Source organism: Camelus dromedarius, chromosome 1 (genome assembly GCF_036321535.1).
Source record: "Camelus dromedarius isolate mCamDro1 chromosome 1, mCamDro1.pat, whole genome shotgun sequence".
Taxonomy (NCBI): Eukaryota; Metazoa; Chordata; class Mammalia; order Artiodactyla; family Camelidae; genus Camelus; species Camelus dromedarius.
The window spans coordinates 108,921,082-108,943,114 of NC_087436.1; the positions used below are offsets into that span (position 1 = coordinate 108,921,082).

The window sequence follows — 22,033 nt, forward strand, 5'->3', positions numbered from 1 at the left end:
AAATAAAAGCAAATAAAATGTTTATAACTCTACTGTCTGTGCTACAGGTCTTTATTTCAACACATTTTATAATTACTAGATTGAAAATATTACCTTTTTCTTAATGGCTTTTCTGAACTGTGGAGATCTCTGTCTGGGTGGCGCTAAGTGCAACGAAAGGGAGTGAGAGCAAGGCGGAGGGCAGGCAGGCTGATATGATGTGAGAGAGGATGTGACCAGAGAGCAGAGACCCGAGGAGAGGGTGGAGCAGACAGGCCACCCGGAAGGACACCTGCTCTGGGGGAGAACGAGGACCTGTGAGAAATTCCTTGTATTTTAAATTACCTGAAAGAAGACTTACAAAGAGGTGACTCCAGGTGTCTGAGGGATGAGCAGAGAAAGGCTGCTCTCCAATGCCGCAGGACAGAACACTGCTGCTCAAATTTCCATCCCGTCAGCCTCCGTCCAGGGACGTGGTGTGGCTGCTCAGGTCCCCAGGGGCTCTCTTCCTGCCCAGAGTTGGAAGGCCTCCTCCTTGTCTTCCATCTCTCTCCCTCTGCTCCTCTGTGGAATGATCCAGAATCGCCTGCTACTACATCAACACTCAGAACTCTGCCTGTAAGTTATGTGTGAAAAGCTTTTAAAATTGAATCCACTGTTAAACATAAGTAAGCAAGCACAACAAAATCACTGAATACATATGAGTTTTAAGGTTTTAATTTCTGAGTATCTTCATGTACTGAATACCAGTATTTTCAGAATATGAAATACAAAAATAACATGTATGTAAATACAATTAACACCTAAACTTTAGGTAGTTTTAATAAGTTGTAATAAACAACATATTCATAAGAAAATTTACACATGAAAAATTTTTTTCTTAAACTAGAATACTTTGGAAAGAAAATTCCCCAAGCATTCTACATTGTAAAATACGTATTTACAAAATAATTCACAGTGAATTCACAAACGTTTGCCCACTATTTTAAATTTCCATAGACTTGATAAATTTAAAACCCAGGAAATGGAAAAGTGTCTAAAAATAAGTGCACAGCTACAAACTGATTATAAATAATTTGTACAAAAATGGCACTAGAAAGTCCATACAAACACATTCACCATAAACCCCAATAATGGCTGTTCACGCAAACCATAAAAATATGAAAAAATAAACCCCACAAGATAGTACTATTGTAGAATTTTTTTTTAATAGTTTTCCATCATTAACCATTCTTTTTTTTTTTGATGAATAACTTGTACTGTGATTCAGTGGAACTGTGTATACTCATCTGAAGCCAGTAAATAATGAATGGCGTGTGTGATTTACAAAAGAATAAACTGAAGTGACTCTGAAAAGGTTCCAGAGATACCCACAGTCAGCACTCAACACCTGCCACCCGGGAGTAAGAAGACTTTTGTTGGCTTCCTTCTTCAGCAGCATATGGAGCAGTATGTTGGAATTTTAGATTTGATGATCATAAGGCTTCCCTGTCAAGAGAAAACAATGTAGCCTCATGAGGACCAAGCAGGGTTCCCCGAATAGGTGTGACATTTGCAGAAGCATGCCTTAAAAAGTGTTCCAAACTCCAAAGAAGCAAAATGGAATGAGAGCAGAAAGATGGAACGTGAAGCAGAACCTTTTCCTGAGTTAAATAAAATATAGGTTCTCTCTTAGTGTGTTTTAAAAATATTTAACCAGAGAAGTAGTCAGGAAGCAGAAACGGGTACTTGCACCCAGCTCCGCCAGTCACATCACTGCCAGATCTTGGGCTAATCACTTCTCTGCACCTCAATTGTTAGATCTTTAAAGGAGGTAACAGTAAAGTCTACCTCTGAAGGCTGCAGTGATGATTAAATGAGTTTAATGTCTAAAATGTACTCAGTAGAGTACCTGTCATGTAAGAAGTTCCCACCGGCTCAATAAAGATTGGGATGTGTGTGAGTATGTGTCTTTTCCAAGACAAATGTACATATCATTTAGAAAGAAAATTAAATCAGATTAAGAGTGAACCAATTTCAAGTTAAGCAGATAGTAAACTGATTAGCTCTAAGAAAATGACACTGTGTCTGTCTGGAACTGATATTTTGGTGTCCCCAGAAGTTGAGTCTTTTTATCATTGTGACACACCCAAGCCCCAAGAAATGAGAAACTATAATATTAAGGAGAATCTATTACAAAAGACTCATCTCCAATATTTAAAGGAAAAGATATGAACATTTAAGTTTTTAGAAAGGAAAGCATATTAATTTCATGATGGATTATCAAGTACCAAAAGCAAGCACAATAATAATAAAAATAATAATTTAAAAAATAATAAAAATAATAATTATTATTAAGGGAAAGTCTTTGACTTTTGCAATTACATCAATTATTATTAAAATATTATGTAAGACATTAGAAGGAGAGAATAAGAAGAGAAAAAGCCTGATGGAATAAACAATACTTAATAGCCCTTTTAACTTCAAAATCTGTTTAAAATTCTCTATTAGCATGATTAAAAACTAATGAGACTGAGTGGCAATAAGAGGACCCTCGTGCTAGCTGTCACTGGGACCCTCGGATTGGTCAGCTACATCCTGTGATCCCCTCCAAGTGCTAGTGCGCTATGTCTAACTTGTAGTTACTCACAAACTATCCCTTCTACACACACACACACACACACACACAAACACACACACACACACACACACACACACACACACACACACACACGAATCCAACCCGCTGGGCCTGCCCCTCCGGCTTGCCCATCCCCCACACCGGGCCGCAGAACTTGTGAAAACATCGGGAGAGAGTTTCAGACTGCAAGCCTTACATCGTTATTTAACATGTTAACTTGCATTTCACCAGGAGGAACGGGCAAATTATTCTGCATTCCAATTTTCAGAACAGGAACCACATTTGTAAGCAAGAAGAACTTCCTTTCTGCTGGGAAGGGACACTGGATTGACAGTGGGATGATTCTGGGCATCTCAATAAGGTGTTGGGAGTGCTAACCCTTGCCCGAGACCCACGCACCAAAAAGAAATCCGTTATTTAGTAGACGAGGGACTGACTTTCTCCTCATAAACTTTATTCTAGGCATTCATCATGAAAACATAATCAATTTAAAAAGTCACTGAAATTGGCCAAATTAGGTAATTCAGGCAACGCTTAAACTAAAACGCCTGCCATTTAAAAATTTTCTCAGTCACGCAATTTTTTAATGTAATTAATTCCTTTAGAAAGTACCTAGAATGTAAGTCCTGCAATGGTAAGATTATCACGGGCGACTCCCATTAAGATCTGATTGAAAGCAATCCCCAAAACACGATGAGATCACTGCTTTATGGAAATATTTCCAAGAAAAATTCAATTAACCTAGTTATTGACAATACACAGACAGTAATGAAATCCCCCACAACCCTGCATCTTCTTGCAAGTTAGAACAGTTAGCTGAATCCCTCCTCTGCGTGTGCACGTGGGCGAGTTCCAGATCCGTGCTTCTAGACATGACAATGCAGCCACCTGGAAACCTCATCTCAGTCTCTGATGATGCGCAGATTGTAAATGATTTAGACAGAAAAGGTGGCAAATGAAAGGAAAAAAAAAAAAAAACCACTTGTTCTTTAATGAGCTAAGTCAATCCCTTTGTCTTCTGAACTTCCCAAAGGTCAAAGCAAAAATACCTAAAATACTTCAAAGAAAAAATCCTGCAGCGCTGTACCACACGTGGGCCGCGCGGTCAGCACAGGGCAGGGGCACAGGCCCTGCACTCATACAACCTGGGTCTGAGTCCCAGCGCTGAAAAACTGACCTCACCAAGACAGAAGCCCTGAGCTCTGAAATGAGGATAACAGCATCAGCTCCACATGGCTGCCTGTGTATGAAGCGCGGTAACACACGTTACCCAGTCAGTTCTGTGACATGACTAAGAGTGAACCATTGCGGCTTACAGAATAACGTTCTACTCACACTTCCGCCGTGCTGCTCCAGCTTCTGCAACGCACTGCTGATTGGCTCTCTGAATTTCTTGTCCCTTAGTCTCTTGGAGAGCTATTAAAATAAGATTAAGGGAATAAATGATTTGAAAAGGGAACATTATTCTCCATAAACGTAAGTAAAACTTCACTAAAAAGCATTACGTCTCGACTGTATAGGAAGTACATAAACCCCACTTGATCTTAGATTTCAAGGCTTCTTTTATGAAGCATCTCGTTAAAATTTGTATATAATAAACACCACTGTTTTTGTTTAAAAAATTTAGATTATTTGAAATAATGCCAATCCTACAAAATCTGCTACAGTGTTACCATACTGTAAGTTTTGCAGAGTGAGTTTTCTAAGAAACTGCATGCTTCCCCATTTCGTAATTTGCAAGAGCATCTGGAAGACTAGGACGGAAAGCTAAGCCTCTAAACACGTTTCCTATAATCAAAAAAGGAAGAGACAACACAAAACAGCATGTTTACAGGAATAATTAATTCAACAACAGTGACAGGTATAAGAATCAGACTAAAACCCGCAAGACTGCCTATCACCCCCAGCTACGTCCTGAAGGGGCCTCCTTGGATGAGTGGACCCCTGAGATGGGGGAGCACAGGTGAGAAGAACAGGAGCCAAGAGGGCAATTCAGGTCCTCAGGTACAACTTGTAACTGTGTTCTCCCGATGTCTGCAGAGCTCACCCGAAGACCTGAACGTTCCAGCTAGAGCAGGACTTGCTCATGACTCCACTTTCTGGGGATACAAATGGAGCCCAGGCAAGAATCACTCAGTGATCAAACACAGAGAAAGCCCCCGCCCTAGACTTGGTTTCCGGTTCTTCCTCTTCCCAGACCCGGAAGTTACCCAGGAGGGCTTCTCACCATTGAGCACTGAGCAACAGGTCCTTCCAGCCAGGTCATCAAAGGTTAGGGAGGTCAGAAGAGACTCCCAGAAAGATTTTAAATATGTGAGAAAAGCAACTCTAAAGGAGGGGACAGGCAGGGCTTATCAATGTCCTGGGGATGGACAAGTAAAAGCACCCCTTACAGGTTTTATGTTTGCTTTCTTCAGACCATGTTCCCCTCGGGCAGGGGACCACGAACCACCACCATCAGAATCACGGGAGATACTCTCTGAAAAAGTAGATTCTTGGTCCCATCCCATAATTATTTTACCAGAATCTCAGGAGAAAGGCCCAGGTTCTGCATTTTTAGCAAGATTCCCAGGTGATTCATTTATTTCCTCTTTTAAGTTTGAGGATCCCCATCCTAGGGTCAGACTCTCAGAGCCGAAGCTCAGAAAGGCTATGACTTATTTTGCATATGAAGAAAATAGTTGTCTATAGGTTCAGTAACTGGTTTTGAAATTACTTTTCTAGAAGATGAATCATTTCTTCAAATAAACATCTACTGTAGGAGTGAGGCAGGGGGAAGGGAGCAGGGCACAACCGCTAAGAGAATGACATCACCATCAAGGGTAGGATACAAACTGGTTAGAACCAACTAGGCCCCAGATGGTGGACGATTCCACTTGCAGGGGAATTTGAGCCTCATTATACACTCATGGTAAGACATTAGCTGCTAAATGATGCACCACAGGTGCCAAGACAGTTCCCAGGCTGATCATGAAAGGCCGAAAAAATGGGTAGGGGCCCAATTCCTGGAAATCCCTGTCCCTTCCCCCAAACAGAACAGAATAATCCTCCCACTTGTTAGCATAGGAAATTACCCAGCCCATAAAAACTAGCAACCCCCACAACCCAGGGCCGCTCACCCTGCTGAGAAAGACCATAATCTGTCTAGGGAGGGTGTATCTTGCTAAATAAGCTTGCTTTCACTTTCCTGTGGGAGACAAGGGCCTACTCTCTGGTAACAGAGATCTATGAGGTGTGAAAATGGAGCTCCCAGGCTGACGGGGGAGGGGTGGGGCGGGGTGGGTGAGGGAGGGAGGGAGCCCTCCAGAGCCTCAATGGAGCCTCAGGGCACAGGGCACGCAGCTAACAGACCAGGGGCGAATCCCCACAGGTCCTGTTCCCAAGGCCTCTCCTCTGTGGAATACCACCAGGGCCTCCCCCAGGTGAAGGGAAGAGGCCCGTTCAGTCAGTCCGTGTCAGTCCGTGTCTCGGGAAAAGCAGAGCTCGGGGGAAGAAAGTGAGTGAACAAAGATTAACTCTACTGTCCCAGAAAGGCTTCAAAAAACTAGTTCTACCGTTAATTGCTGATCTGGCCTTTTCTCTGTCACGGTGCGCAGGAAGCGAAGGCTCTGGTCCTCACCAGCCCCCAGTCTGGGGAGGAGCCTTCTCCTCACGCGTGGCTTCCTCTTCACCCCACCCAGCTCTCTCGGTGCCTGTCCTTCTACTTATTTCTCCCCAGAAACAAAAACCAGTCTCCATGGGGGCAGGGGGCATACCTGTTTTTGTTGAGCGCCATGTTCCCATGCCTTACACAGTACCTGCCACAGCATGGGCGGGCAGAGAACAACAGATTTAGGTTAAACTGCTGAACGTCTGACCGAAGCAATCAATCTAAAATGAGTCATTTTATGTATTGGTGTGAAATTCCTGTCATCAGTCAGCCACGACCCAACTCGCTGACCCAACGGTAATAAGCAAGTACCTGCCAGGATTCTCCTCCTTCTCTCCTCCGACTTCCTGTATGTTGAGGTGTGAGAGTCTGTTCTCACTGTGTCTTCTCCCCACCAGACCCAAGGTGAGACTTTGAGACAGGAGGGAAGGGGGCAGGGCACAGCCATTCAGGGAGGGACAGCAATTAACACCAAAATGGTGGAAGATTCAACTCCCAGGAGGCCTTGAGGATTAAGATGGTGGTAAGTTTGATTTCTAGCAGGCCTTGTGCTTCATTATATGCTCATTGTAACACATCAGCGTGCTAAATAACATGCCCACAGGCGCCATGACAGTCCCAAGGCTAACCACAAAAGGTCAAAGAGTGGGTGGTGGCCCACTTCCTGGGAACCCCAGCCCCTTCCCCAGGGTAGTTGGAAGAGCCCTCCCCCTTGTAGGCGGGTGAAGCTACTGAGCCCATAAAAACTGGCAACACCACGCCTCATGGCCTTTCTCTTGCCTTATGAAACAGCCTACACTCTATGCAGTATGTATCTCTCTAAATAAACCTACCTTTACTCAGCTGTGGCTCACTCCTGAATTCTCTCCTGCATGAAGCCAAGGACCTACACTTGGTCTCAATGGAGACCTAGGACATGGCCCTCCTCACGTCCCACATCCATTTTTTCCTGCAGCAGCTTTATCTCCTACCACTTCTAACCTCAGCACACCAACTTTCACCACACCTCCCTCCCACTTCCGATGGGCTTAGCCAGATGGTTCCTGGGGTGTCTTAGCCCATCTGTAGAAGAAATTAAAAATACAGTTCTAGGATCTCTCAGGTGGATGGGTCCAAGAAAAAAGTGGAACTATTACCAACATACACATCTCGGTTCTGAAGTACAGAGCATCCACAGGGAGAAGTCCCAGCTTCAGGTATCCCAGCCAGGACCTTAATCTTTACATCAGCATGTGCAGGAAAGGAGTAACTTTGCATAAAGAAAGGTTTGGACCTTGCTCCTGGATGGAAACTGCTAAGCTCTTGGAATATCCTGCCAGATGAGAGTGTTGTTTACCTGGGGCCTTGGGCCACACAGACAGTCAATGCCAACAGTGTGACTTACAGTGGGGCCTTGGGCCACAAGGAATCAGTTCAATTCCAGAGAGACTGGAGACTAAGGTCAACAGGGGGACAGGCAGTGATGCCATGACAAACTGCAGTGAGAACCCTGGACACCCAGGCTTAAGCGAGCTTCTGCGCACCTCCTCCCTTTGCCGATTTTAATCTGTCCTTTCATTGTGATAAAATGTAACAGTGAATAATAGCTTTTCTGAGTTTCATAAGTCCTTTCAGCAAATTGTTCAGCCTAAGGGTGGTCTTGGTGACCTCCTGAACTGCACAGTGCCCCCAATACATGTTTGTGATAGTGTTAAACTACCCCTAACGGGAAAACGTCTCATCCTGAATGTTACTTACAGACTCACTAAAACTTACAATGTAAAACAAAGAAAAAGGAAAAAAAAAGGTGAAAAACAGCTTTGGCAATATCCAATTACACACGAATACGTATAAGCTCTGCTTACAATTCACAGCTAATCAGCTCGGGTATGGTATCATTACACTGTTCATTAATTTTTGTCCATTCAACTCTTCCTTACTTTTATTTTTACTTCTGCTTATTATTATTACAACTCTAAATTTTGCTCATGTACATGAGTTCATTTAAAAAAAAAGTAAAGAGAATACTGTCCACTAGTAAAAATGTTCTATGAACAACTAGGTCTGACATCTATATTTTTTGGTTAGGATGATGAGGTTTTTTTTTTTTTATTTTGAATCATTTTAATGATTAACTGGAAGCCATTACAGCACGAAGAAATACATATACACACTCACTCTCTAATCTTTTCAGTACTTACACTTGTAAGCAGATGTTTCAGATGGTCATTTAGAGAAGGACCAACGACGACACTTAACTGCACCAGAGCATTCAGTCCTCTTTCAAACACTTCATCATCCAAATGGACCTGTGGAGGTTGGTTGGTTAGGGGAGCATGGGTGTCATGGGCAGAGAGGGAAAGAGAAAAAGAAGGGATTGGTAAGGAGAAAGGACAAGCAGGTGGAGAAAAAAAGACTGAACATTCAAAATTAGAAGATAATCAACCAAACACAGAATTTTAGAAATAACCTTTAGCACAGGTCACCCAGAAGCAAATAACCAATTTTCAGCTTGACCGAAACATTAATTAAAATACATTGCAGCATACAGAAAGGCTGATTTGAAGTTCATTATTTTCTCTAATTACTCAAGATGTCCCTTTTTATCTTTAGTACATCCTCTAAAGGTGTCTTCCAGTAAGTAATCACCTGACCCTGAGTAACAGTGGCCTAATTCTGCACACACATCAAAATCACAAGCAAAGAACAAATTTGCATATAATTTGGAGGAAAAAAAGACATATTATATTCTAAATGTACCATAAAAAGTCTAAAGGAATAAAGGACACACCAGGGCCGCCTTCAGCACAGGAATCAGTCTAGGAAGCAAAGGCACAGCTTTCTCAGGAGCACCTGCCACCAAAAGTAACTCTCTAAACCCCTCCTTTGACACAAAGGTGTATGGATGTTTAGTCTCTCGCAGACCCTGCCAAAACAAAAACAAAAACATGACTTACTACCCGTTTAGTGATGCTAATGGCAAAAAAAAAAAAAAATCACTCCTTACTAGTGTAAGTGAGAATCAAGTTTTATTATCATTGTTTTCCTATTAGTGAAATGTAATTTCAGGAATTACAATTTCAGTTAAACTAAGAAATTGTGGAACATAGGACAAACGTGACAGGAAGGATCTCTAACCAAAGAAAGAAGGAAAGGCAAAGAGTAACAAAAAAACGAAAGGAACAGGAAAAAACAGAGGAGAAGCAAAGAAAAATAAAAGAAATAAAGAAAAAGAAACTAAATGAAAAAAGAGAAGAGAGAAAAAGAAGTGGGATGGGAGGGAGAAGAAAGGTAAACAAAAAGAAATAAAGAGAAGAAAAGGGAAAAAAACTCACCAGGGCACCAAAAACATGCCGTATATACTCCCAAACACTGCCTGAAATCACAGCAAATTAGTCTAAAATGTATGTTCATAAACTCCACTTTATGAATGCATAATTACTGGACCCCCTACTTTTGGTGATTTTGCAACCTGCTTAATGAGTTTCTAAAATACTACATTTCCCTCATATTTAAATACTAATAAGATATTTAGAAGACATATCTTATACTATGTTTAAAATGCATAGTAAAATTTCAAATGTCATTTTTAACATCAGAAGGTCAAAAATACTAAAAAACCCCCAAACCTGGGTAACCCACTTCTCACTATGCCTTTCACCCTAAATGCATTAGGAACAATTAGACAGTACTCTTTCGATTTAACCGATCGCTTTGAATCAGGATAAAAGACCCATCATGTTTTGTGCGTGAAAAGATAAAAACAAAGAAAGCAACAGCAATATTCCCTCAGCCTGACTAATTATTATCCGTGAACAAGGATAACCAGCCCCAGGCTCATGCCTAAAAATACTGCTTTTCAACCAATTTGTCCTTTAAACCAAACTATCTGCTTCCAAATGGGGATCAAACACTTCCTTTCCTAGATGCCATCATGCTTTTGAAAACTACGCTGCCAAGCACACTGGCACCACCTTGGAACATGGGCTCTGTGGTCTTAGGAGTGTCCCTATCCTGCTGATTTTAGAGATGAGGAATCTCAGGTCAAGAGGTGAAATGGATTTCAGCAGTGGTGGCTCTGTCACTACTTCCCCATTATTAAATGAGCAGGGGGGAAGGCTAAAACTTTACCCAGTACTGAAATAAAAGCACAGGAGTTTAGAAAATAGGTATTTAAAATAAACTAAGCTGAGAGCCCCAAATTAAAGCACTCCCCCTATTCTGTGATTAGCTAGAATATGCTTTCAAAGGTATCATAGTTTTGATTCATCTAAAAAACCGTATGTAAAAAGTTTAAAGTTTAAAAAAGAACTAGTGAAACATTAGAACATCTTTAGTTTTTAATACCAAGTTTAAAAGATTTTGATTCAAATTTAATTTCAAAATAGATTACCCATAAAGACACACTGCTTATTATACCAAAATAATTCTGCAAGCTGAGGTATAAATTAGGAAAAGCTAAGACCTAAAATAACTTGGCAGTCTTCAGTAGTAACTACTGTGTCCATTTAAAAGATTAAATACACTTGGAAAACTAAAGGAGGAATTAGATATTCTAAGGATTAACTACAAATATGAAAATCTCAATCAGCAAAAGTATCTACTTTTTCTGCTCTGTTGCCACCTGGCCTCCCCACTGTTCTACAAGAAAAGCAAATGTTTTTTGTCTGAGTTTTTTCGCTGTCACATTTTTATTTAGATTACTTACTACTATATGACTTAACCTAGAGGCATTGCCTATTTAAATTAATAAATTTAAGCACGAATTGAAGGACTAGTTTAATAGCAACAACAACGAAAATGATTCTTAACTCTTAAAGAAGTATCTAAAAGTTTAACTATAAGACAACTGGTTAATTCATTTCTCAACTTCTGACTCTATAAAGTTACAAATAATGAAATTCACAGAAGATATCATTGACTCACTACAAGCTAGTATTCTGCCACCTTTTTTCCTGACACAAGTGTTAAACAATATAAAGGAATCTATCAGAGGTTTTCCTAAAATCCTCTACAAAAACCATCTCCATGATATTCTACTTCAAATGTACAAGTAGGCAAAAGTCCAGAGAATTCTCCGAAAGAATGTTTAGGTAGTTAACATCAGTTCCCTAAGAAGCATATCATGTTAAACGTGGCTGGTTCTATAAAAAGGGACCACTAGTCATTGTTATCTGATGCAGTATAAGTTTAAACACCGGATGTTCTCTTGATTTAACTAGTTCAATAGGATTCCAAGCACTTTTTAAGTAATTAAATATGAATATTTCATCCACTTATCTACAAATCCCCATGCAGACTCATTTCATGTTTATAAAGCTGGTTAATCAGTTTCGAATAAACATATAACAATCATAATTAGTTCCTAAGGGAGCATGGTGTTTTAATATCTGTTGTTTGGCTTTTATTTCAAAAGTAAAGAATGAGATTTACTAATGAGTTACAAGATAACACTTAATGCAATTAAAAAAATTTCCCCCATAAACATTCAGAAAGGATAGAGTGTTTATTTACCTCAGCTAAAGTAATAAGAAGAGGATCAAATGGAAGATTTTCAGGAGGACACTCCCACTGTAATCTGTGTTTTACTGAACCATGGACCAATCTAAAATATAAAAGCGAATGTAACAAAAGCAATATAATTATTATATATTAAGCAGTGATTATCTAAAATATACATATTCTTTCTAGAACATAACCATATTAGAATTATTTTGTAATACGTAAAATACCATGACCTTAAATATTACAAAAGCATCCTATAAAGCAATAATATATACTTGTATTTATAATCCTGCAAATTCATACTCTCTCAACAAAATTATTTGGTGGCAAAACTAAACAATTCCACATTTGTTAAGTCTACAGTTTTGGAGTTCAAGCATGTTGCTATTTGCATCTTAATGCAAACGTTACATTTGATATGTTACAGTCATAATTATAACAAAATAGGTGAACTGTAGACAAACATATAGCAAGCATATCACAAAATACACAAACAAAATGTAATAATTAGAATTAATTTTTTAATAAGTAACATTATTTTTCAGATATAGATCATTTCACTCTAACGTGAATAATCTAAAGGCAAGCCAGGTTTTGTCCCTGTTAAAGAGAACACAGAGGCCAGGAAGGTGAGACGGCCATGCAGGGTGACTGAAGTGCTACCCCCTTGAATTAGAGCCACTGCTGCTGCTTCTTTTTTAATGGCCTTTATTGAGGCATAACTAACATGCAATAAAAGGACGTCGTTGTGAAGTGAAAAGGTTGGTAAGCTTTGATGTATGAATACATCCGTGGAACCATCATCACACTCGTGGCCATGAACTTATTCATCCCCCTCAGCTGTCACTTCACACTCCTTCTCCAATGTTCTCAATTTGACACCCTCTTTTGTGTAATTTTCATAATATCAAGAAGCCTCAGTAACATTGTTTTTTAGCAATAATAAATTGCTCAGAGGGAAGGAGGTATAAAAACCTTAAAAGAGTTTCAAGTACAAAATGGTAACAACAAGAAATTAAAGAATGCTTCCTGAGCTTATTTTTCACCCATAGTCCTTCAAATCTGAAAATAGCATTAAAAACTACATTCCTTGAATTTTAGAACAACAGCAATAACAACAAAAAGAACGTTGTGATTCCACAACATCTACAATGAAAACAAAATTTTCTATTACCCAGAACAGGATAAAACTGGATACACTTAGAAGATGTTAACGTTTCTCAGTAGTGAAATCTTAAAATGATATCACTCTATTAGTAACCTGTATTGTTTTCTTTAAAATAGTTTTGATGTCTGTCCAGAAAGGTCGCAAGAACTATATCAAAACTAAACAAAACAGCTATATACATTCATTAAGAAATATAATTTCAATAAATATAAATTTGCGATTTTTGAAATTTTGAACTTTTAAAATATAATTTCAAAAAATAATGAAGCAATTTCATTAAATGGTCAAATTCCAGTTCACAAACAAAAGAAAATTATTTATTTGAAACTTGCCCAAGTCCATAAAGGCTAAAATCATTTCAGAAACTGGTTCATTCAATTTCTTAAATTATTTGTTGGTTTACGTGGATTTATCAGTAATCCTACGTTGGAATTAAGATGATTTTCTTCAACAATGTCCCAGGATCTATACCAATCCAACAGCCAAAGTATGAGTAAGTCACCTTCATTCCAACCTCCCTAGTAAATAAAACTTTCAGTACATTTAAACTGAAGACTGTATTAATTTTACTCAATTTTTTTGAATAATATAGTCAGTTACGACTTGTATTGATTTTTACCTGCAAGGAATGCCTCCCTTAGAGTAAATAGCTGCAAATGCAGACGGGGCTCGTGACTGTTCACCAAACTGAAACAAAAAATGACAAGAATACAGTAAACATTACTATCACCTCCACTTTGTGATATCTTACCAATTTTAATTCTGCTGAGGCTGGAGGCAAACGGACACCCTGACTTCCAAGCCACAGCGCTTGTATCCAGTGCATCATTCTACTCAGAAAGGTGGTGGAGAAACACGCTCAGTCCTCTCAATACTGAAACCACAACCACAGCAGCATTTTGTATATTCCCTTTTATCCTTGTTTCAGAAGACTTGAAGGTAGCAGAAACCATGTATAAAATAAACATGCTGTAGACAAATATTATTAAATATAAATACTATAAACAAACACAGCGAAGGTAACACACTCTTCCACCCCTCCCCATCTGTGACGTTTCAGGTGAGGGCTAAGTGGAGACAAGGTGTCACGTACAGAGCAAGGATGTTTGCTTTCACCCTCTAGCACATCTCTTACTTGTGCTCCACTCAAACATGAATAGTTGGATGGTCAGAGAACCTGTAGTTTCTCCAATCTGGTTTTAAGCTTCTATAAAAATCAAAGGCTGAGGATGAGCAGGGGTGATAGAGCAGAAGACAGAGCAAGACTCTCACCAACACATGCCCTGATGTGTCTGCCCGGATATGTAACTTCCCAACTGCCAGCTTTTCTATCTATTATTTTAAGAATAAATTAATTCTGTATGCACTCTCAAAGACAATTTAAAAGATGATCAATCATAGTAGCTATGCAAATCACAGCTTACATAACTTCAATATAACTGAATTGAGGCACAAAAAATTAAGTATTTTACTACATGGTTCTTTGAACATAATCAAATGAAACAGTTGTCTAAATTACAAAATATAAACTTACTAACCTCTTTTAAAGATATAACTAGCTAAGAAAATTTTTTTAAGTCACATTCAGTAATTGAAAAATGTATTTAAATGTTTAAGTTTAACCCTTTTCCCTCTGGAAAAACACTTATGTTTTAAGTAAAGATACATATATGACATCTCGTTAAAATATGGTATTCTAATAGAAGATTAATGTATCTTAGCTCAATCCATGTTCTGGGTGACAAGTGACAGCAATACTAATGTTTCATTTATCTAATTATAATTTGTGCTGAGAAAAACGTAAGTTTTAAAAATTATGTTTAAGTAAGATACTTAAAATTTAGGCACATTAAAGCACAAAAATTTTAAGTGTATAAATCAGTGAGTTCTCAAAAAGTGAACACATCTGTGTAACAACACTGAGGCGGAAACCCTGAACGTCACCAGTGCCCTAGAAGCCTCCGCAGCGTCTCCCCCCAGCGCCTACCCACCCCTCCCTGAAAGCTAACCACCATCCCGACTTCCAACGGATTCGTCCTGGATTGGGAGCTTCTATATCTCTTTTCTAATATACCCTATTCTCAGGTCAAATCATTATTTCCCAAAGGCTTTCCTTAATTTTTAATAAAATTTAAGAGTAGGGCCGCTCAATCCTACTACTTAAAGTTTTTTCTTAAAGAGAGGAAGAAAATTGAAGCGTCACCATAAATGCTCTCAACTAAGTATGAGACAAGGAAGCACCGACAAGGAGGTATCAGGACATTCTTCAGGTGTTCGAGTTCCTTGACACTGAAACATACAGAAAGAAGCAAAGGAACATACACGCTTAAACTATTTTCTAGTTTTCTTTTATAAAGTTAGACAATCTCCTTCCGCCTTTGGATAGTTCACTGCATCCTTTCCTAAGGAACTGCCAGATTTTACCTGCCCTCAAAGTCCGCATCTCAGCCACTCTCATAGTCCCCTTTAAAGGCTGACACCATTATCATCTTACCCTCTGTAAGGCTGGTTACCATCTGGTGTTGCCACCCAAGTGTGTTCACTTTTTGGATAATCCACTGACCTAGAAACTCACAATTATGCACTTCTATGTTTGTTAAATGTGATTAAACTGCTGTGAGAAGGCAAAAGAAAGTGAGTACTGTGGTTAGGAATTCTGCTGGAGCTACTTTATACATCACAGAGAAATGGTCAGAGATCTTTATGCAACTATGAAAGCATGTAATTCATCCTATGGCAATTGAATACAAGTTTATTCATTGATATTAGGAAGAATAATAACCATAGTGAATAAAAAAAAGAAAATGAATACATAATTGACTTTAGACTCCACAAGAGTCATCTATGAATATGCTAGGATGTACCCAAACTGGTAATTTCTACTTTACCCCTCACTTCCACACTCACAACACTATCTCCATTCTTCACCATGGTCATCATATGCCTTCCTTCACCACTAGCTTAAAACTGACAAACAAAAGGAACTTGGGAGAACACGCAGAATGGCTCAATAGAGTGTAAGTACCTATTACTCTGGAAAATCTACTGAGTCAGGAATCTCTTCTGTACCTACCGGGTTAATTGTTTTAGGGTTCAGTTTATCACTTGGCCGAGGATGAAGTTTTCTTGCAGGTTCTGGAGAACTGGTTGACACTAACGATTTGCTTTGTGGAACTGTAGTCCTTTGTTTTATTTGTGCACTTGATGATGTTCTCTGATCACAGTTATCTGGAAAAAAAAAACAGAACATCAACAAAAAAGAGGTGAAAGCTCTCCGTGCATCCGCTGTATAAAATAACATGTCGTTAACAAAATTCACCTCTTCGTTTAAAAACCAACATTCTGTACCTGTCACTCTGTTCCTCAGCTGCACGCCTCTCTGGCACTCTGATTTCTGCATGGCTTCCCTTTCACTCCTGCAGTTCAATGAAACTTGATTTCACCATTTTTGGGGAGGAGGATTCACTGACAATATAAAGACCAAACAGGACAGAGTAGGAAATACAGTAAAAGAACCACTACAAAGGTACGGTATGGAGCAAAATATCTGAAAAGCCAATAAGAAAATATGAAATTGCATCAACTCCAATAATAATAAAAATATCAGAAATTAAAAACCATCTGTAAGAAAGTGAGATGTATAAAAATATGCACTTTCCCATCCAAATTGTCAAAATACACATTTAGAAACTCACTGTAATCCTCTGGCTCTATTCAGAAAATACAGACTGATTTCTGGAAAAAGTGGTTGGCACATCCCCTACTGTCTCTGTCTTCTGTGGCCTCCATATTCCTAAAGCTCTAAATGCTAACATCAAGCCCTACTTTTCCAGTGACATAATGAACTCTCCACTAAATGCACCGTAAGTTTCTTAAACTGAACATAACCAAAACTGAGGTTACCACACTGAGGTTATGAACCCCTTGTCACTCCAAGGTACCACCAGTTTTCTGGTCCCTTAGGCTGAAAAATTTGGGAACACTGATGTCTCCTTTTCCTCCACTTTCTATACTCAATGCTACAGATGTGATCAGTGTGTGATGAGGCAGAAGGAGCTTCAGGCTCAGATCTGGGTCTACATCTCATCTCTATCAATTACAGCTTTATGAGTTTAGGCAGATTATTTAAATCTCCCTAAGCCTCGATTCCTTGACCTATTAAAAAGGGGGAGATAACACAAGCCTATCAAAGCTGTTACTGAAGAGTAAATAAGATAATATATTAAGTTGCTCACCCAGTAAATGGTGGTTCACTTCTTCCTCTTTCACAATTTCCTCTTTTCTGCTAACGGGAGGGCTCTGGTTCATGGTGATTTCCAGCCTAATCAAATTATTTCAAGGAATCTTCCACCACACATACCCCAACTCACACACTCAAATGCCTGCTGGCATTTCTAGGTCTAGCTCCCATCCCAAGTTCCACGCAGCCTTTTCTGATCTTGTTTCTAAAGTGTACACTCTGATTTCTGTACTGCTTCCTTCTTTTTCTACTTGATTACTCCGTTCCCCCACTTATCTGACACTCCAATTATTCTTCCACTAGAGCACTTCCCACTTTAAGTCTTTAATATAGTCATTCTATACACACACACACACACACAAACTACCCATTAACTACACTGCAAGATCTTCTCTTAAGGAAACACAGGTAAAGTCCAAGTCCTCTTCCACTTCCAAATGACAGCTTTTCAAATATTTGAGGACATGACTCTCAACTGCTCGGCTTTCTCTTCTTCAGGATAAACACTGATGCTTTCTTAAATGATTCCTCACATGAGATGATTTTAATTTACTTGACAAATTAGAAATCTTCACAAGGAGGACAAAGTTCCATGCAGTAACACTCAGCCCCAAAATATTTCAAATAGGCTGTGACCAGATCAAAGTACCTTGTAAAGATACACTAAATGTAAGATTATTTCTGTACACAGAATAATTTTAAATTTCAATTTTCTTGATTTAATACGTTGACCTAATTTCCTCATCTTCCTTCCAGCAGAGGAATTAACTCCTCAGTATCACACATCACATTCATCCCAAAGGCATTGTCTAGAAATATGGTAATTAATAGCTCACTAAATTTGTCAGATAATATTCTCAGAGAAGCTAAGGCAGGCTTTAATTATGTCGACCTAATATTGCATTTCAGTGATTATTCAACAAGTACTTACTATTGTACTTAGTTTCTGTTTTGAGAAGCTCCTGATGGGGAACAGTATGATCTAAGTTTCTGTTTAAAAAAACAAAAAAACAAAAAACCTATGTCAAGGAAATTTGAGTTTCCTCAAGTCTGGGGATAGAGTAACAATCTACTCTAAAAGCTGATGAAAACTAGTAAGTTAATATATGTAAAACATTTAGAGAAGCGCTTGGCACACAGTTTTAGCTATTAGCATATTCTTTATAATCGTACAAAGTGGTTTTTTTTAGTATTACTATTACTAACAATAGTGTAACTAATGTAACTTAATGTTTCCTACTTTTCGAAAATTTTAACAGTTGTGCTGTCAATTTGAAGATCTGATTTAAGTTCAGCTTCTTGTGGTTGTCAATTGTCATAGCTGTCAAGATGCATCACAAAGATGCCTACACACAAACATAGAAAGAGGACAGTTCACCACACCAAACCTTGATGCACATTTTTCAACACTACCTACCAATTCTGCAGAAGTTGTTGTTGGAACAACTCAGTTTCTATCTTCCTTTATGTCAAATAGCTGTTCTTGTAAGGTACTAATGGGAAAGTGCTGCGTTATATTTTTGAATAAGTTCAAGAAGCCACTGAAACTCTTCCTTTGAAAAACCTGTTAGAAAATTGAGCTTCCAAAGGAAGTCTACAGGATAGTTTTTATGTGTAATATAATTATGTAATTTTCAGCAACAGTATCAAAACATACACACACAAGGATGCAAACAATTCTATGTCCATTTTCAAAACACCCTATGTTAAAGAGATTCTTTCCAAATCAGTTAGTTTTTTATTGTTAAAAGTACCACCCTTTACCTTAAAGACAACTTAAGTGTGCTCAACTTTGAAAAATAACATACATCTGGGAACATGCCACTGACAGCAAACCTGGAGCATGAGTTGTTTGTAAAGGAAAAAAGCTTAATTCATTTTACACTCAACTCTTTTGAGTGCTTTTTCATTAAATAACACGTGGAGGGTGGTGTAAAGGGATAATGGTGGAAGGAAGTGAAAAAGTAAGAATTATTCTGTATTATACATACTATGAAGGTCACCCCTCATTCTTTTATAAAACAATATGGATTCTAAAAAGACACGAGAAGCCGTAAAACTACTTAACCCCAACACCTAAACTATGTCACAACACCAGAGAGCAAACCAACCAAGCAGGGCCCCATTGCTGCGGGTCATCTACAAGGGGTTATAGGCATCTGCGTCAATGCTAGGAAAGCACACTTCTCTTTCATTGCTTTGGACAGCTCATATAACCTCTTTTTCCCACTTGCATTTTCTTCCCGCATCTGGCTTTGAGACCACTGCACTGAACTACTTGCTAAACTACTTGCTAAATGCTCAGAGGCAGGGTCCACATTTTTTTTCCCTACTCTCTAATCTGGTGTTTGGAAAGTTCCAAAAAGTGTAATAGGACCCCCTCTAAAGAAGCTGTGTTCCATCTCTAAAGCTCCTTCGAATTCCAAAGAACGGAGAAACAGCCCAATATCCACCTACCCAATCCCTTTTCACCAAAAAGTAATTCCAAAGAGCCAGTATTAAGGGTCTTCTATCTGCCTTCCATTTTCCTAGCCCTCCCCCTCCAACACCATACATTTCCAAATACCTAAGACCATTCAGGGCCAAGTTGTCGTCAAAGTTAGAAAATGAGGAGGTAGTGGAGGGAGGAAAAAATGGAGATGGTTGGGGAGAGTGGGGTAAAGGCGGCCAGTTTCAATTAAGGCCGACAAAAGCAACTCTTGGCCAAAGCCCGACCAGGAAGGAAGCGCTCTTGAAGTTCAGCATCTCCAGGCTCCTTAGCAACGGGGTCCGCCGGCCCTAGCAACAGGCCAGCAAGGAAGCCGCCTGCGCCGAGAGTGCGGGGGGCACCGCGGCTCCCCGCACCTGCGCGCGGCTCACGGCTCCAGACACCCGTTCCTACCGCTTCTCTCCCGCCGGGATCTGCGCACCAGCTGCCACCCCACGTGGGGATTTTGCCCGGTACGCTCTCGGCCAACAGCCACCAGTCACGCTACCGGCCTCCGGGGAACTCGGAACGTGAGACTTCACAGGGTCCCCGGATCTGGCGGCGCCGCCAGTGACGTCAGACGCACGCTGCGTCCTCTAAGCCAATAGCAGGGAATTCTCAGGCGCGCCCCGCGGAGAAGCGTTGCCCTGGCAACGAGGCGCCAGGTGTTAAAAGGGCAGCCGGAGAGCTTTAGAAGTGCTTTCTCCGGTGACAAAGGGGCAGTTGGTGGAGGGTCTTTTCAGAAAGAGAGGGCTGAGGAGCAGAGAGCACAGGCTCGGAGTACCTGCGCCGCAGCCTCTTCCCAGTCCGCGTGCTTAACTCTTAACAGTTCCCTTGCACACTTACCATAACTCAGTGGTCTCCGAGTATCTTGCCCTAAATCCTCTGAGGGCTGAGGACCACGAACTCCCTCCCCAAAGTCTTCTGCAGAGAGGACCAGCGCCGCCTGCCTGCCTAGCTGTGGAATTTCGTTTCCTGTTTTACTAGCTCATAGGCTGTTGCAGTCAACTACATAATACATCCGTATTTTAATTTAAAAACGTGTGTTTTTCTACGCCGGATTGTTTCAATAATAAAACATGCTGCGGGGAAATGCCTGTCTCCTCGCGATGCCACCAAAGCAGTTTGGGTTGTCATAGTGAAAAACCCAAGCCCTTTCAGACCTGTCCACTGCATTCCTTTCTAGCGCCCTCTCCTGTAAGCCATGGTTTTCACTTTTTGCTCAGGTAATGGCTAACTACATACAGTTGTCAGTCTGAACACAGCCGACCGTGTAATCCATCCCTGGCCTCGTGGCTCCTGTCTTCCTACCTGAATTGCTGCTCCAAATGCATATTCACTAAGCTGTGAATTTCTTCAGGACAAGGAATATACCTTTTTTCCTTTCTGTTTCTCTAGCTGCCAGCACAATACACTGGATATTCAGGAAATTCTCTTTAAATATGTATATCTAATTTCTCTAATGTTCTGTGAACCAGGCGTACAAGTCTATTTTAACTTTTAAAATTCTTCTCCACTAGACTGAAATTAAGTAATGTTTAAAAAGAGAGAGAGAGAGAAAATCCTATTTCTTCCCTATTTTCACCGTATAATCTCTCTTCTCCAGATTCTTCAAGACTTACTATATCACCTTGCCCCCTTTCTCACTCCTGGCATCTCCAGTGGCAGACTTAACAGGACCTAACTCGAACTTTTATCCCCTCTGCCTGGAGGGTAAGAATCATCTGTGTTCAGTATTGCAGAGATGTGAAGTGCACATGTTCTGAAGTTAGGCTGTGTAGTTTGGAAACCCAGCTCCTTCGTTTATCAGCTGTGAGGTCTTGTGCAAGTCATTTTAACCCTTTTCAGCCTTGATTTCCTCATCATAATAAGGTTGTTACCAAACTCAGTTCTGGCTGCTCGCCTTTCAAAAATCAATACTGGAGTGGGGTGGGGAGCGGCAAACGTTGGTAGAAAGTAAAGTTGCTTTTAATCAGAATGCTGGCAATCTGGGGAGATGAAGGACTCGGTGTCCCCCCAAAACCATCTCTGAAGATTCTGCTCGGCTATGAAAGTTTTTTAAGGGAAAGAGGGAAATAATCTCAGTTAATCTTTGAGATAGAGAGTCAGAGTCATCGCCATCCCCCACTGCATGCAGTGACAAGGTTAGTGACAAGACAAAAGGGGCCACCTGTGGAGAGCTCTCTCTTTACAAAGGCAGAGAGCGCTTTTCTGCCAAAAGCCGCATACAGGGATCTTGTAAGACTTAAGAGCACCAGTAAAGTTCCTGTTCCTGGTGTAATGGAGCCAATCAGTCCTTGCTGGAGTTTTTCAGTCCCTGTATGGGCTTTTCCAGTTGCTGTCATGGCAATCGTCAGCTGTCGTGGAACTGGTGGCTGTGTCATTTAGCAGCTAATATATTACAATGAGGATAAAATGAGACCCAA

At 40.0% G+C, this 22,033-nt stretch overlaps 1 protein-coding gene across 7 annotated transcripts; it reads right to left on the bottom strand.

Annotated features, from left to right (window-relative positions):
- Position 1: 1 nt before the first annotated feature.
- Positions 2 to 20,180, bottom strand: PACRGL (parkin coregulated like). 7 transcript variants are annotated; one of them, XM_010991034.3, is made up of 11 exons: positions 20,022 to 20,180; positions 18,072 to 18,130; positions 17,136 to 17,221; positions 16,249 to 16,316; positions 15,974 to 16,128; positions 13,520 to 13,587; positions 11,742 to 11,832; positions 9,019 to 9,153; positions 8,429 to 8,536; positions 3,935 to 4,015; positions 2 to 1,467 (listed from the first exon to the last, which is right to left on the bottom strand). In XM_010991034.3, the coding sequence occupies exons 4-11, from the start codon at positions 16,298 to 16,300 to the stop codon at positions 1,411 to 1,413; spliced, it is 747 nt and encodes a 248-aa protein (XP_010989336.1). In that variant the 5' UTR covers positions 16,301 to 16,316; positions 17,136 to 17,221; positions 18,072 to 18,130; positions 20,022 to 20,180; the 3' UTR covers positions 2 to 1,410. The 7 variants fall into 7 exon arrangements, with proteins under 7 accessions (XP_010989336.1, XP_064343858.1, XP_064343855.1 ...); XM_064487788.1 differs by lacking the exon at positions 20,022 to 20,180 and adding an exon at positions 18,905 to 20,015; XM_064487785.1 differs by lacking the exon at positions 20,022 to 20,180 and adding an exon at positions 18,381 to 18,883.
- Between the last annotated feature and the right edge of the window lie 1,853 nt (positions 20,181 to 22,033).

Coding starts and splice junctions, on each gene's coding strand:
- PACRGL (XM_010991037.3), bottom strand. CDS start 16,300: ATGCAGAAATCAGAGTGCCAGAGAGGCGTGCAGCTGAGGAACAGAGTG. Junction 16,129..16,248: donor GCTGAGGAACAGAGTGACAG/GTACAGAATGTT, acceptor TTTTTTTTCCAG/ATAACTGTGATCAGAGAACA. Junction 8,537..9,018: donor CTGTGCTGAAGGCGGCCCTG/GTGTGTCCTTTA, acceptor CAACCTCCACAG/GTCCATTTGGATGATGAAGT.